Source organism: Pelodiscus sinensis, chromosome 18, assembly GCF_052426305.1.
Source record: "Pelodiscus sinensis isolate ZL-2025 chromosome 18, ASM5242630v1, whole genome shotgun sequence".
NCBI classification, from domain to species: domain Eukaryota; kingdom Metazoa; phylum Chordata; order Testudines; family Trionychidae; genus Pelodiscus; species Pelodiscus sinensis.
The window spans coordinates 1,798,835-1,812,990 of NC_143069.1; the positions used below are offsets into that span (position 1 = coordinate 1,798,835).

Genomic DNA, 14,156 nt, shown 5'->3' on the forward strand with positions numbered 1-14,156 from the left:
GCCTCCCCGCCCGCGGCCGCGCCGCCTCGCAACGGGGCCGCCCATTGGCCGGGCGCCCCGCGCCGCCCTGCAAGGCCGCCTGCGATTGGGCCGCGCCGGGCGCCTCGCGCCTCCCCTCGCCGCCCGTCTCCCGCTCGCGCGTCGTGTGTCAGCGGGGCGGCCATTGGCCGGAGCGGGGAGGCGGCGTTGGAACGGGCCTTGTCATTGGCCGCGGGCCGCGGGGCCGCGAGCGTCCCTCAAACGGCGCCTGGAGGGCGGGAAGGATGGCCTTGATTGGCAGCTAAACGGGCGGGCGTCAGACCTCGCTTAGACCAATCACGGCGCCCCCCGCGACTTCACGGGGAGTTCCTCATTGGCTGGACTCTGGGTTTGTTTGTTTTCTGCGCATGTCCCATTGGCTGCGCTCCCGACTGAGCGGCTGTGAGCTTGTCTGCTATTGGCTTAGCCCAGAGAGCGTTTGTTTGGTTGTGGAAGGGATTTTTATCTTATTGCCTTTCCCATTGGCTGAGGGGAGGGATGTTATTGCAGTTCCCATTGGCTGAGGGGAGGGATGTTATTGCAGTTCCCATTGGCTGATGGGAGGGATGTTATTGCAGTTCCCATTGGCTGATGGAAGGGATGTTATTGCAATTCCCATTGGCTGAGGGGAGGGATGTTATTGCAGTTCCCATTGGCTGAGGGGAGGGATGTTATTGCAGTTCCCATTGGCTGATAGGAGGGGTGTTATTGCAATTCCCATTGGCTGATGGGAGGGATGTTATTGCAGTTCCCATTGGCTGATGGGAGGGATGTTATTGCAATTCCCATTGGCTGATGGGAGGGATGTTATTGCATTTTTCATTGGCTGAGGCCTGGTGGTATTGGGGGGGGGGGTTGATGGTGGGGCATTTCCCATTGGCTAAAGGGGGGGGGGGGGAGAGATTTGTTAGAGCAGTTCCCGTTGGCTGAGGCCTAGGTCTGTTTGTGGGGGAAGGTGCATTTCCCATTGGCTGAGCCCTGGGGGATTTATTGTTAGACCCGTTCCTATTGGCTGATCGGGGTAGGTCTGGTTTTCTCAGGCAATGGGGCGCTGCATGAAGCAAGGCGCCAGCGGCTTTCATGGAAACAGCAGCAGTCCGGGCTGTGGGCAAGACGCCAGCCCCACCCTGGCTGCCAGCTCCCTGGGACGCGTTAGACCCCCAAATGCAGTGACGCGCACGGGGCTGCGGTTGGAAGGTCACGTTTATTGGCTACCAAGACAAAACAAGGCTCCGTTTGGGCCTCAGAAGCCCCCAATTCCGAGAGCCAAATTCGCCCCAGGTGTGGCCCTGCCGAGGCAGTGGGGTGAATGGAAACTCATGAGAACAACCAATGGGCCAATTGTCTGTCCTGGCCCCAGCCGCCCACTCCAGCTGTGGTGTGCAGGGGAATTGCAGCCGAGACTACAGGTTTCGTGGGGTGGCAGAAACCCCAGTACGGTAGCAAAGGGGGTGGAGTGGCAGAGCCTGGGAGCTGGGAGGGGAAATTGAGGCAGAGCCCGGGAGCTGGGAGGGGAAATTGAGGCAGAGCCTGGGAGCTGGGCCGTTGAGCAGCCTTAGTTCTAGCAAAGTGGCGAGAGAGAAACAAGCATGGTGGGAGAGAGAGCAGGACTGAGGGCAGTGACCTGGGACGAAGAGTAAAAGCATCAGGGGAACAGGAAAGGGGGAACGAGGAGGGGGAGGAAGGCTGGAGTTTGGGGGGAAGGAACAGGGTGGGCCAGAGAAGGCAGGGGGAGACCCACCCGCCCTGGGCGCTGCCGGTCCCCTGCCTCCAGGCCAGGCGGGACGCTAGGGCCGGAAGATGACGTCGTAGGTGAGCAGGTAGCCGTCGCTGTACATGTACAGCTTGTGGTCGGCGGGGTTGTAGCTCAGGGACTGCACGACGTCGGTCACCTTCTCCAGCGGCAGGCTGAGGCGGCTCCCCTGGCCCGTGCGGGTGTCGTAGGCGTAGAAGATCTCCTCGCGGCGGGTGCTGAGCGGGCGGGTGGCGTACATCACCCCACACACCAGGAAGGCGTTGGTGGCCGCCGGCTTGTACTGTGAGGTGAGCCAGGTCTTCTCCACGGCCAGCGAGCCGGGCCCCAGGCGGCCGATGACGATGGTGCCCTCGCCGCGCTCGGTGGCGTAGAGCACCCACAGCCCGGTCTCGTCCGCGGCCAGGTCGAGGCCCTGCCAGCTGGTGCCAGCGTAGGAGAAGCGGTTGTTGAAGGCGGCGTTGGGCAAGGCCTTGCGGTCCACGGCCCCGCTCTCCAGGCTCAGGCGGCACACCTCCCGCGCGTTGTAGCAGTTGTAGTAGAGGGAGCCGTTGTACAGCGCCGGCCCGGCCCCCTGCCCGGAGCCCGAGATCAGCTGGTCCGTGGGGTTCCTGGCGAGCAGCAGGTCCTGGTAGGAGCCGTAGAGACGCACCGCGTCCAGCCGCCGGCCGTCCGTGTTCAGCGGCGCCACCCAGTAGCGTTCCTTCCGCCCTGCGCCCAGGAACGACTCCTTGCCCCAGGCCCCGGCCTTGTAGCTTGGGCCCTTCCAGTTGAGCTGCACCACCGAGGGCTTGCCGATGCGCCAGATCCCCCGGTGGCTGCACGTGCCTGCGGGGAGAGGGGGTCGGGGCGTCACGAGGGTTAGATCGGCCCAGCGACGGCACAGCTCAGAGCCAGGGCAATGGGGTTCCAGCCCAGCTCTGGGAGGGGAGTGCGGGCTAGTGGTTAGAGTAGGGAGCTGGGAGCCAGGACTCCTGGGTTCTAGATCAGCTCTGGGAAGGGAGTGAAGTCTAGTGATTAGAGTGGCGGGGCGGCAGAGGCGATGGATGGGAGCTGAGAGCCAGAACTCCTGGGCTCTCTCCCAGCTCAGGGATTATGGCTGCACAGGCTTTGGGCTGCTCATAACCTTTCTCCCGTCACCCCATGGCTAGCCCCACTTCACAGGTGGGAAACTGAGGCACGCAGGGAGACTTGGCAGTCCCAGGGGGGTGGCTGGGGCAGTGCTGGGACCTGAGCGAAGTCTCCTCAGTCCAGCTGAGACCCGTCCCCGGGGGTACTCACCGACCGGCGGCTGGCCTCCCAGCAGTGGCCTGTCCTTCTGACAGTCCTCCAGGCGCTGTCTGAGCGTGGCCAGCTCCCGCCTCATGGCCACCACGTGGCTCTGGTCATAGGATTCCAGGGCGCTCACGGTGACAGAAATGTTCTGGAGCTGCGGGGGCAGGGCAAGCGTCAGTCATTCCAGGGGGGCGGGGCGCCCCGTTCTGGCTGAGGCAGGACCCCAGGCACCCCGTGCACGGATCCCCCCGGTGCTCCCACAAGTAGCAGGCCTTCGGTCTGCGGGACGCCTCCGCCCGAGGGCCACGTCCTCCAACGGCCGCCGAGTTCCAGGCAGGTTTCCACACAGCTGGCTGCAAAGGTTGCTCGCCCAGCGCCCGTTACGTTGAGCGCCAGCAATTGGCCAGCAGTGGCCGGTCACCCCCCGGTATCTGCTCCCAGGCGTTTGTCCCACCACGCCCTCCTCCGCTGGAAGCGGGAGAGAGACCCGAACTGGAGAATCGGCGGCATTCGTGGGCCAAGAGCCCTCGCTCACGGGCCAGGCCCCCAGTGACGTAAATCTCTTCCCGACATCCAAACCTCACTAGAGCGGGGTGGAAAATTCCATCCGAGGACTACGTCTAGACTGGCATGATTTTCCGGAAATGCTTTTATCGGAAAAGTTTTCCGTTAAAAGCATTTTCAGAAAAGCGCGTCTAGATGGGCAGGACGCTTTTCTGCAAAAGCACTTTTTGTGGAAAAGCGTCCGTGGAAAATCTAGACGCGCTTTTCTGCAAAAAAGCCCCGATCGCCATTTTCACGATTGGGGCTTTTTTGCGGAAAACAAATCTGCTGTCTACACTGGCCCTTTTGCACAAAAGTTTTTCGGAAAAAGACTTTTGCCCGAACGGGAGCAGCACAGTATCTCCGCAAGAACACTGACAATCTTACATCAGTGCTTTTGCGGAAATTCAAGCGGCCAGTGTAGACAGCTGGCAAGTTTTTCCAGAAAAGCGGCTGCTTTTCCGGAAAAAGTGGCCAGTTTAGACACAGCCAAAGTGTTTTATCTAAGGGGGAAAAACCCGCAGCTTTGGCCACAGCAAAACCTTCTGTGACCTTGCGTCAGCTTGGTTGGAAAAAGCCGGACGCCATCGAAAGGCAAACAGGGTAGGATGGGGGGTGTCAAACGACTCTTGGTTTAGAAACGGCCTTCGAGCTGGCGGAGCGAACGCCCAGTGGCAAAGGGTTCAAGAGGCTCCGAATCAAAAGGAAGGCTTTTCCAACAAAACGTCTTGTTCAGCACCCCCCTCCCACCTTTGTAAGGCACCGAACTGTTCCAAACCTTGCCTTTGGTTTGCCTCTTCAGCAAACCCAAATATCCATGGTTTGTGCAGCTCGCTCCCGGGCTCCCGGCCTGCCCACCGGGCCGGGTTTGCCCGCGTCCGTCCCAGGAAGCGCTCCCTGCCATTGACGGGCTCTGGATTTTCCCAGGGGAGGCTAGTTTCTCGGACCCAGCCTGGCTGGGATTTCGGGAGCGTGTTGGTGTCGCTGCTGCGGCACTGGGAATATTTCCCGCCCGAGCCTCGGAACGGAACGGAACGCATCGAGTGAGCCATGGAGGGAGTCAGTAAACCCAGTTTTATTGCGGGTGGTGTTTACGCAGCGAATACAGGGGTGCTGCCGGTGCCGGTGTAAGTGAGGCAGGGAAATACAAGGGAGTAGGGGCGGTTCCACCTGGAAAGATGCCGCAGGGCTGCGTTTATCCTGAGGTGTAGCCCACAAGAGGTGAGAACCGGGGGGTGGCTGCCCCCCACACAGTGTGGGCCTCGGGGTGAACTGAGGATTTTGGGGGAGCTGGACCCTGCCGGCCGGCGCACGTTTCCCCGCTCTGCGCCCAGCTTGTGTGCACTATTGCTGCCGTTGCACGGGGCGGGCGAGTGAACGCGTGCACGACGAGCCGTGTCCAGGACCACGGAGGTTCAGCAAGCCACAGAACGAGGGTGCGACCGGCAGTTGGCAGAGCCCACTGAGCCGGGGCCGGGGGGAGCCTGGCCAAAAGCTAGTGAACTGCGCCACGGTGCCGTCACAGTTGGTTTGAAGTGGCGCCCTGGGGCAATTCACCTGCGGCACTCACCGCCGCAGGGCTGTGTCAGCGGCAGGGAGCTTGGTGAGCCCCGGAGAGAGGTCCAGGAACATTGCCCTGGATGGAAATCCGAGAGCTGGCCAGGGCCGCGGGCCAGAGAGGCAGCAGGCCATGTGCTCGGCTGGGGCTAGCAAGGCGCTGGCAGGGGCTGGAGGAGAGAAGGCTGCCAGCCCGTGCCCTCAGGTTGCAATATCTGGAGAGGCGCGGGGCTGGACTCAGCTGGCGGCGCTCCGGACAAGCCCGCTGCTGCAGCCTTGTGGCCAGGGCGTTGGCCAACCCGACTGCCACGTGCCAGGAGCCGAAAGGCCGTGGGCGGAGCTGAGTGGGGACGATGACGCCGTGGGTTCAATGTGACTCTGGGCAGCAGGCTCCTGGGGCGTCCAAGCCCTGGGTGGGGGGACAGTGGCCTTGAGGCAGGCCCCGGGTGGCTTCTGGGTGAGCGAGGATCCTGGTCCTACTGCCCCATCCTCGGTCTTCCACTCCGGGGCCTGGCCTGGCTCACTGCGCCCTCCAGCAGGCGAAGGACCTTTTGTGCGACCTCCTGTCCCACGGCCGGGGTGCCAGGATGACGTAGTCCTCCCTGGGCTCGCCCGGCCGCCGGGGGGCCTCCAGGAGCTCGCACGCCCGGGCCTTCTGGGGCTTGCGCAGGAGGTAGCTGAGGGGGCACCTCCAGCGCCGGTCGATGAGGGGCCTGCGCCGGACGTTGACAAAGGGCAGGATGGAGCTGGTGGGGCGGCAGAAGGTCACAAAGAGCTGAAAGACCAAGACATTGGGCAGGAGTCAAGAGCGACTGAGGCCCCGAGCCCTCCGTCTCCGGCGCTCGGGGCCGACTGGAAGGTGTTACCGGAGACGCGGCCGGACGAGGGACAGCTGCGAGCGGGGGGCGGCGCCTGGTGGAAGCAGCGTAGGCCCCATGGGGCTACGGACGAGTCTGTGGCCAACAGCCAGACCTCTCCCGCCAAACCGCCGGCTCCCCAGCGGTCCCCTGGCCTGGGCCTTAACGCTCCAGTGGCGCCTGCCTCGTTATCCTTGCGGACGCGGCGGAGCAGACACCGCCCAGAGGGAAGAGACGCCCTGAAGGGGACGGGGCTCCCCAGCCGACACGCTCCGCCAGGCTCTTTAGGCAGGACCCTGGTCGCGAACGAGGCAGGAGTCGCGCCGGCCGAGGTCAACCTGTTCTTGGAGCTTTGCCTGACCGGGAGCCGGTGACGTTTCCAGCCCTCGTGGGGGCCAGGAAGAGCGTGAAACCGGGATCTGAGCAGAAGCAGGGGAGCCAGGCTGCCTGAGTCTGCCGAGAGCCCGGACCCGCCCCGGGAAGCAGGGCTGGGGGGGAAGAGCCACAGGAGCAGGCAGGGGTCCTGCAGGCTGGACCCAAAGCCACTAGCCCAGGAAAGGCCCAGCCTGGCCGTGGGTCGGTGTCTGGGGCACTCCCCTGTGTGAGCCCCACCCCAGCAGGGGATGGGCCAGGGTGGGGCAGCCCAGGACCCTCTTCCGGGGGCGGAGTTTAGGTGGATTATCCCCTGGGGGCGTGGCCTGTGTTGAGGAAAGGGCGCGAGAGCGCGGCACGCACTTGCGATAGGCTGATTCTTCCGCCAATCACGGCACGCCGCAGCGATTCCTCCGCCTCGGGGCGGCTCTTACCGTGTGCGGACACGACGCCCAGCCGGGAGCCTGAGCCCCAGTGGGATCTGGGGGGGTCGCCCCGAATGCCCCTACGGTGCATCTCTACCCCCCAGGCCAGCCTGTTCCTGCCCTGCAGGGGTCTGAGCCCAGCCCCTGGGCCCCGCCCCCGCCCCCGCCCTGCGCGATGCGCACCTCCTGGTGCACCACTTCCACCGCGGCGTCGCTGCCGTTGAGGGAGGAGCGGAGGTGACCCACGAAGGACTCCATCTCGCCGATCTCCTGCCGCAGGTCCTGGAAGTCCAGCGGCGCGGGGCTCAGCTCGCCCACTCCCAGCAGCTCCAGCCGGCGGCTGGCGTTCCACAGCCTGGCCTCGTACCGCACCAGGCGCTGCCCGTAATCCTGCAGCTGCCGGGGGAGGAAGCAAAGGGGGTGTCAGACCTCAGCTGGATAAACCCACATCGCTCCCTTGGGTGAGACTCCGCCCTGCCCCCGTAGCAGTCGGGAGTGACTCCGGATTAAACCCGGAGCTGCTGAGATCAGAACCTGCTCTGCCCCCGTTGCAGTCGGGAGTGACTCCGGATTAAACGCGGAGCTGCTGAGATCAGAACCTGCTCTGCCCCCGTTGCAGTCGGGAGCGACTCCGGATTAAACGCGGAGCTGCTGAGATCAAAACCTGCTCTGCCCCCGTTGCAGTCGGGAGCGACTCCGGATTAAACGCGGAGCTGCTGAGATCAAAACCTGCTCTGCCCCCGTTGCAGTCGGGAGTGACTCCGGATTAAACCCGGAGCTGCTGAGATCAGAACCTGCCCTGCCCCCGTTGCAGTCGGAAGCGACTCCGGATTAAACCCGGAGCTGCTGAGATCAGAACCTGCCCTGCCCCCGTTGCAGTCGGAAGCGACTCCGGATTAAACCCGGAGCTGCTGACATCAGAACCTGCTCTGCCCCCGTTGCAGTCGGGAGTGACTCCGGATTAAACGCGGAGCTGCTGAGATCAGAACCTGCTCTGCCCCCATTGCAGTCGGGAGTGACTCTGGATTAAACGCGGAGCTGCGGAGGCCGGAGCGCGGCCCTGCCCCTGTTGCAGACGGGAGTGACTCCGGATTAAACCCGGAGCTGCGGAGGCCGGAGCGCGGCCCTGCCCCCGTTGCAGACGGGAGTGACTCCGGATTAAACGCGGAGCTGCGGAGCGCGGCCCTGCCCCTGTTGCAGACGGGAGTGACTCCGGATTAAACCCGGAGCTGCGGAGGCCGGAGCGCGGCCCTGCCCCCGTTGCAGACGGGAGTGACTCCGGATTAAACGCGGAGCTGCGGAGGCCGGAGCGCGGCCCTGCCCCCGTTGCAGACGGGAGTGACTCCGGATTAAACGCGGAGCTGCGGAGGCCGGAGCGCGGCCCTGCCCCCGTTGCAGACGGGAGTGACTCCGGATTAAACCCGGAGCTGCGGAGGCCGGAGCGCGGCCCTGCCCCCGTTGCAGACGGGAGTGACTCCGGATTAAACCCGGAGCTGCGGAGGCCGGAGCGCGGCCCTGCGGCAGGCCAGCAGAGGGCAGCTGTGCCACACCGTGTTGTGCCAGGACAGTGCCCTGCCCCTCGGGCTGTCCCGGGGCTGATGCGGGGTCCTGGGCTCCAGACTGGCTTTGTGGGCCCCAGGCAGGGGCCGGCAGGGACCAGCCCCACGGCCGGTGCAGCCCTTGCCCCAGGTCACACCGGGAAGTGGTGGTGTAGCTGGGCCCCCTGCCCCCCGTCTCACCTTTGCCCGCTCCTGCTGCAGGCTGAGGCTGAGGTTGCGGACGGCCGCTTCCAGCAGCTCCGTGCGCTGCAGGGGGAAGGTGCTGTCCGGCAGGACGACGGTGCAGACGCAGCGCCCGCTGGCGTCCATCACGCTGCTCAGGTTCTGCTGGGCAGCCTGGGGGGGGAGACCCGTTACTGAGGCGCGGCCACCTCTGGGGCCGAGCACCGGGGGCGGGGAACCCTGGGGCACACTGAGGGCCACGCAGCTCGGACAGGGGTGGCCCCGCCTGCTGCCCCAGCAGGGTTCCCCCCGGGCCAGGGCTGGGGGCCGGGGCAAAGCAGCCCCTGGGTGGCAGTACTCACCGAGGCGACCGTCCAGCGCAGGAGGGGGCCGGCGGCCAGGAGCAGGGCTAGCGCCACGGTGGCCATGGCCCGTCCGTGCCGGCCCGGGCGCCCCGGCTGCGTTATAAAGGCGACGGGAGGCCCCGGGGCCGGCGCGTGACAGCGGGAAGGGCTGGCGACAGCCCCACGCCGCCGGGTTACGTGACACTGATCCGCAAATTGGGGGGTGTCAGGTTCGTTTGTTCAGCCGGTGATTGACGGGCGGCCTGTGCCAGGAGATAGCGGGGGGCGGGGGGGCTCCTGGTCTCCTGGCAAGAGAGGCCCAAGCCCCGGGTGGGGCCTGATGGGAACCGGGGGGGCGCCAAGGGCCACGGCTGGAGCTAAGATCCCTCCAGGAAACATCTCAAAGAGGCCTGCGGGCAGCAGTGAGGGGCACCGGCAGGGCTGGGCTGTGGGGCAGGAGTGAGGGGCACCAGCAGGGCCGGGCTGTGGGGCAGCAGTGAGGGGCACCGGCAGGGCTGGGCTGTGGGGCAGGAGTGAGGGGCACCGGCAGGGCCGGGCTGTGGGGCAGCAGTGAGGGGCACCGGCAGGGCTGGGCTGTGGGGCAGGAGTGAGGGGCACCGGCAGGGCTGGGCTGTGGGGCAGGAGTGAGGGGCACCGGCAGGGCTGGGCTGTGGGGCAGGAGTGAGGGGCACCGGCAGGGCTGGGCTGTGGGGCAGGAGTGAGGGGCATGGGCTGGGGGCAGGGCTGGGGGGAGGACAGGGAAGGGCGAGGGGCACCGGCAGGGCCGGGCTGCGGGGCGGGGGGCACCGGCAGGGCCGGGGGGAGGACAGGGCAGGGCGAGGGGCACCGGCAGGGCCGGGGGGAGGACAGGGCAGGGGGGGGGGAGGACAGGGCAGGGCCGGGGGGAGGACAGGGCAGGGCGAGGGGCACCGGCAGGGCCGGGGGAGGACAGGGCAGGGCGGGGGGCACCGGCAGGGCCGGGGGAGGACAGGGCAGGGCGAGGGGCACCGGCAGGGCCGGGGGAGGACAGGGCAGGGTGAGGGGCACCGGCAGGGCCGGGGGAGGACAGGGCAGGGCGGGGGGCACCGGCAGGGCTGGGGGAGGGCAGGGCAGGGCCGGGGGAGGACAGGGCAGGGTGAGGGGCACCGGCAGGGCCGGGGGAGGACAGGGCAGGGTGAGGGGCACCGGCAGGGCCGGGGGAGGACAGGGCAGGGCGGGGGGCACCGGCAGGGCTGGGGGAGGGCAGGGCAGGGCCGGGGGAGGACAGGGCAGGGTGAGGGGCACCGGCAGGGCTGGGGGAGGGCAGGGCAGGGCCGGGGGAGGACAGGGCCGGGGGAGGGCAGGGCAGGGCGAGGGGCAGGGCAGGGCCGGGGGAGGACAGGGCAGGGTGAGGGGCACCGGCAGGGCTGGGGGAGGGCAGGGCAGGGCTGGGGGAGGGCAGGGCAGGGCCGGGGGAGGGCAGGGCAGGGCGAGGGGCAGGGCAGGGCCGGGGGAGGACAGGGCAGGGCGAGGGGCACCGGCAGGGCCGGGGGAGGACAGGGCAGGGCGAGGGGCACCGGCAGGGCCGGGGGAGGACAGGGCAGGGCCGGGGGAGGGCAGGGCAGGGCGAGGGGCAGGGCAGGGCCAGGGGAGGACAGGGCAGGGCGAGGGGCACCGGCAGGGCCAGGGGAGGACAGGGCAGGGCGAGGGGCACCGGCAGGGCCGGGGGAGGACAGGGCAGGGCGAGGGGCAGGGCAGGGCCGGGGGAGGACAGGGCAGGGCGAGGGGCACCGGCAGGGCCGGGGGAGGACAGGGCAGGGCGAGGGGCAGGGCAGGGCCGGGGGAGGACAGGGCAGGGCGAGGGGCAGGGCAGGGCCGGGGGAGCGCAGGGCAGGGCGAGGGGCACCGGCAGGGCCGGGGGAGGGCAGGGCAGGGCCGGGGGAGGGCAGGGCAGGGCGAGGGGCACCGGCAGGGCTGGGGGAGGGCAGGGCAGGGCCGGGGGAGGGCAGGGCCGGGGGAGGACAGGGCCGGGGGAGGGCAGGGCAGGGCGAGGGGCACCGGCAGGTCCAGGGGAGGACAGGGCAGGGCGAGGGGCACCGGCAGGGCCGGGGGGAGGACAGGGCAGGGCGAGGGGCACCGGCAGGGCCGGGGGAGGGCAGGGCAGGGCCGGGGGAGGACAGGGCAGGGCGAGGGGCACCGGCAGGGCCGGGGGAGGGCAGGGCAGGGCCGGGGGAGGACAGGGCAGGGCGAGGGGCACTGGCAGGGCCGGGGGGGAGGACAGGGCAGGGCCGGGGGAGGGCAGGGCAGGGCGAGGGGCACCGGCAGGGCCGGGGGGAGGACAGGGCAGGGCGAGGGGCACCGGCAGGGCCGGGGGAGGGCAGGGCAGGGCCGGGGGAGGACAGGGCAGGGCGAGGGGCACCGGCAGGGCCGGGGGAGGGCAGGGCAGGGCCGGGGGAGGACAGGGCAGGGCGAGGGGCACTGGCAGGGCCGGGGGAGGACAGGGCAGGGCCGGGGGAGGGCAGGGCAGGGCGAGGGGCACCGGCAGGTCCAGGGGAGGACAGGGCAGGGCGAGGGGCACCGGCAGGGCGAGGGGCACCGGCAGGGCCGGGGGAGGACAGGGCAGGGCGGGGCAGGGGGAGCGCAGGGCAGGGCCGGGGGAGGGCAGGGCCGGGGGAGCGCAGGGCAGGGCCGGGGGCAGGACAGGGCAGGGCCGGGGGAGGGCAGGGCAGGGGGAGCGCAGGGCAGGGCCGGGGGCAGAGCAGGGCAGGGCCGGGGGCAGAGCAGGGCAGGGCAGGGGGAGGGCAGGGCAGGGCCGGGGGAGCGCAGGGCAGGGCCGGGGGAGCGCAGGGCAGGGCAGGGGGAGCGCAGGGCAGGGCCGGGGGCAGAGCAGGGCAGGGCCGGGGGCAGAGCAGGGCAGGGCCGGGGGAGCGCAGGCCCGATGCCGGGAGGGGGCGGGAGCCGCTGTGAATCCCGTTGTGTAACCGGGCTGCCGAGGGGCCGGACGACGCGGGAACTTGGCACCTCGGCTCCTGCCGGCTCAGTTTGCGGAACAGCCCCGGAGCGCAGGGCCGCTGCCAAGGGGGCTTAGTCCCCGGGCCGGGGGCGCTTGCGGAGGGCGGGCGGCCGCACTGGGCAGCCTTTGTTCCGGCTCTGCCCCCGGGTCTTGGCGGCTCAGTTCCGCGGCGGCGGCCGCGAGCGGAAGGAGCCCCTGGCCCGTGCGCCGAGCCGCCGCGTCCGTGTGCCAGCTGGCTCGGGGCCACGGGCGTCCTGGGCCAAGGCCGTTTTCCTTCCTCCCGTGGGCTCCGTCCCCGTGGCCCTCGTCTGCCAGCGTGCGTGGGCCGGCTGGGCGCGTCCCCCCCTCCCCACGGCCACGGAGCCTCGGTCGGACCCACAGGCAGTCGGTCGCCGCCGCCCCGGGACTGACCCCCGCGGGGGGACCTCGGCTCCCTGGGACGTGCGCCCTCAGGTTCTGGCCGGGAAGGGGACCCAGGCGAGCCTGCCCCCGAACCAGCACCCGTAACACCTGGGGGCCTGGCTCCCCCCTTTCCCCAGACCGGCGCCCACCGGCCCCCCTGCTCACCGCGAGTTCTCGGACTCGGCCATCCCGCCAGCCCCCGCGGGGGCGTCGCATCCGGCCCCACGGGCTTGGCAGCTGGCCCCCTCTGCCCCCCTGCCCTGGGCCGCCTCGGAGGCTGGGTGAGTCTGGGAAGACGGAGGCACAAAACGCACCCAGTGCGCCAGCCAGGGGCCCCCCTGCCCTGGCCAGCTTGTGGGGCCCAGACCGGTTGGGGGGCACAGTGCCCCCCGCTGGAGCGTCACAACCCACAGGCCCCACCCTGGAGGGGCCGACACCCCTCGGCTGCCTTGCCCCCGCCCTCGGGCACCTGCCCGCTCCTTGGCTGGCAACTCAGCAGCACCCGGGCCTGCCCAGCCCCACCAGGCCTGCCTGCAGGGGGGTCTCACCTGACGGGGCGGGGGCTGTGCCACCTCCCACCTGGGCTCCGCCTGCCCAGCCCCACTGATCCCCCACCTGCCAGGAGCACGTGGGGCTGGAACAGGCTGTTCTCGGGGCACAGAGACCGGCCCTGCCCCGCTACACGCGGCAAATTAATGACACTGGCTCCCCGCCCCTGCTCTCACCACTAGCCCCCACTGCCACCCAGAGAGGGGAGAGCTCCCAGGAGGCCTGGCTCCCCGCCCCTGCTCTCACCACTAGCCCCCACTCCCACCCAGAGAGGGGAGAGCTCCCAGGAGGCCTGGCTCCCCGCCCCTGCTCTCACCACTAGCCCCCACTCCCACCCAGAGAGGGGAGAGCTCCCAGGAGGCCTGGCTCCCCGCCCCTGCTCTCACCACTAGTCCCCACTGCCACCCAGAGAGGGGAGAGCGCCCAGGAGGCCTGGCTCCCCGCCCCTGCTCTCACCACTAGCCCCCACTCCCACCCAGAGAGGGGAGAGCTCCCAGGAGGCCTGGCTCCCCGCCCCCGCTCTCACCACTAGTCCCCACTGCCACCCAGAGAGGGGAGAGCGCCCAGGAGGCCTGGCTCCCCACCCCTGCTCTCACCACTAGCCCCCACTGCCACCCAGAGACGGGAGAGCTCCCAGGAGGCCTGGCTCCCCGCCCCCGCTCTCACCACTAGCCCCCACTGCCACCCAGAGAGGGGAGAGCTCCCAGGAGGCCTGGCTCCCCGCCCCTGCTCTCACCACTAGCCCCCACTGCCACCCAGAGACGGGAGAGCTCCCAGGAGGCCTGGCTCCCCGCCCCGCTCTCACCACTAGCCTCCACTGCCACCCAGAGAGGGGAGAGCTCCCAGGAGGCCTGGCTCCCCGCCCCTGCTCTCACCATTAGCCCCCACTGCCACCCAGAGAGGGGAGAGCTCCCAGGAGGCCTGGCTCCCCGCCCCTGCTCTCACCACTAGCCCCCACTGCCACCCAGAGACGGGAGAGCTCCCAGGAGGCCTGGCTCCCCGCCCCCGCTCTCACCACTAGCCCCCACTGCCACCCAGAGAGGGGAGAGCTCCCAGGAGGCCTGGCTCCCCGCCCCTGCTCTCACCACTAGCCCCCACTGCCACCCAGAGAGGGGAGAGCTCCCAGGAGGCCTGGCTCCCCGCCCCTGCTCTCACCACTAGCCCCCACTCCCACCCAGAGAGGGGAGAGCGCCCAGGAGGCCTGGCTCCCCGCCCCCGCTCTCACCACTAGCCCCCACTGCCACCCAGAGAGGGGAGAGCTCCCAGGAGGCCTGGCTCCCCGCCCCCCGCTCTCACCACTAGCCCCCACTGCCCGCGGAGTTGTCTGAGGCAGGAAGGAAAGCGGCGC

At 69.3% G+C, this 14,156-nt stretch overlaps 1 protein-coding gene across 1 annotated transcript; it reads right to left on the minus strand.

Moving 5' to 3' along the window:
• Positions 1–1,096: 1,096 nt before the first annotated feature.
• Positions 1,097–9,588, minus strand: LOC142825743 (olfactomedin-like). Its single transcript, XM_075917809.2, has 5 exons — positions 8,884–9,588; positions 8,540–8,695; positions 6,984–7,196; positions 3,053–3,200; positions 1,097–2,599 (listed from the first exon to the last, which is right to left on the minus strand). The coding sequence occupies exons 1-5, from the start codon at positions 8,947–8,949 to the stop codon at positions 1,806–1,808; spliced, it is 1,377 nt and encodes a 458-aa protein (XP_075773924.2). The 5' UTR covers positions 8,950–9,588; the 3' UTR covers positions 1,097–1,805.
• Positions 9,589–14,156: the final 4,568 nt, after the last annotated feature.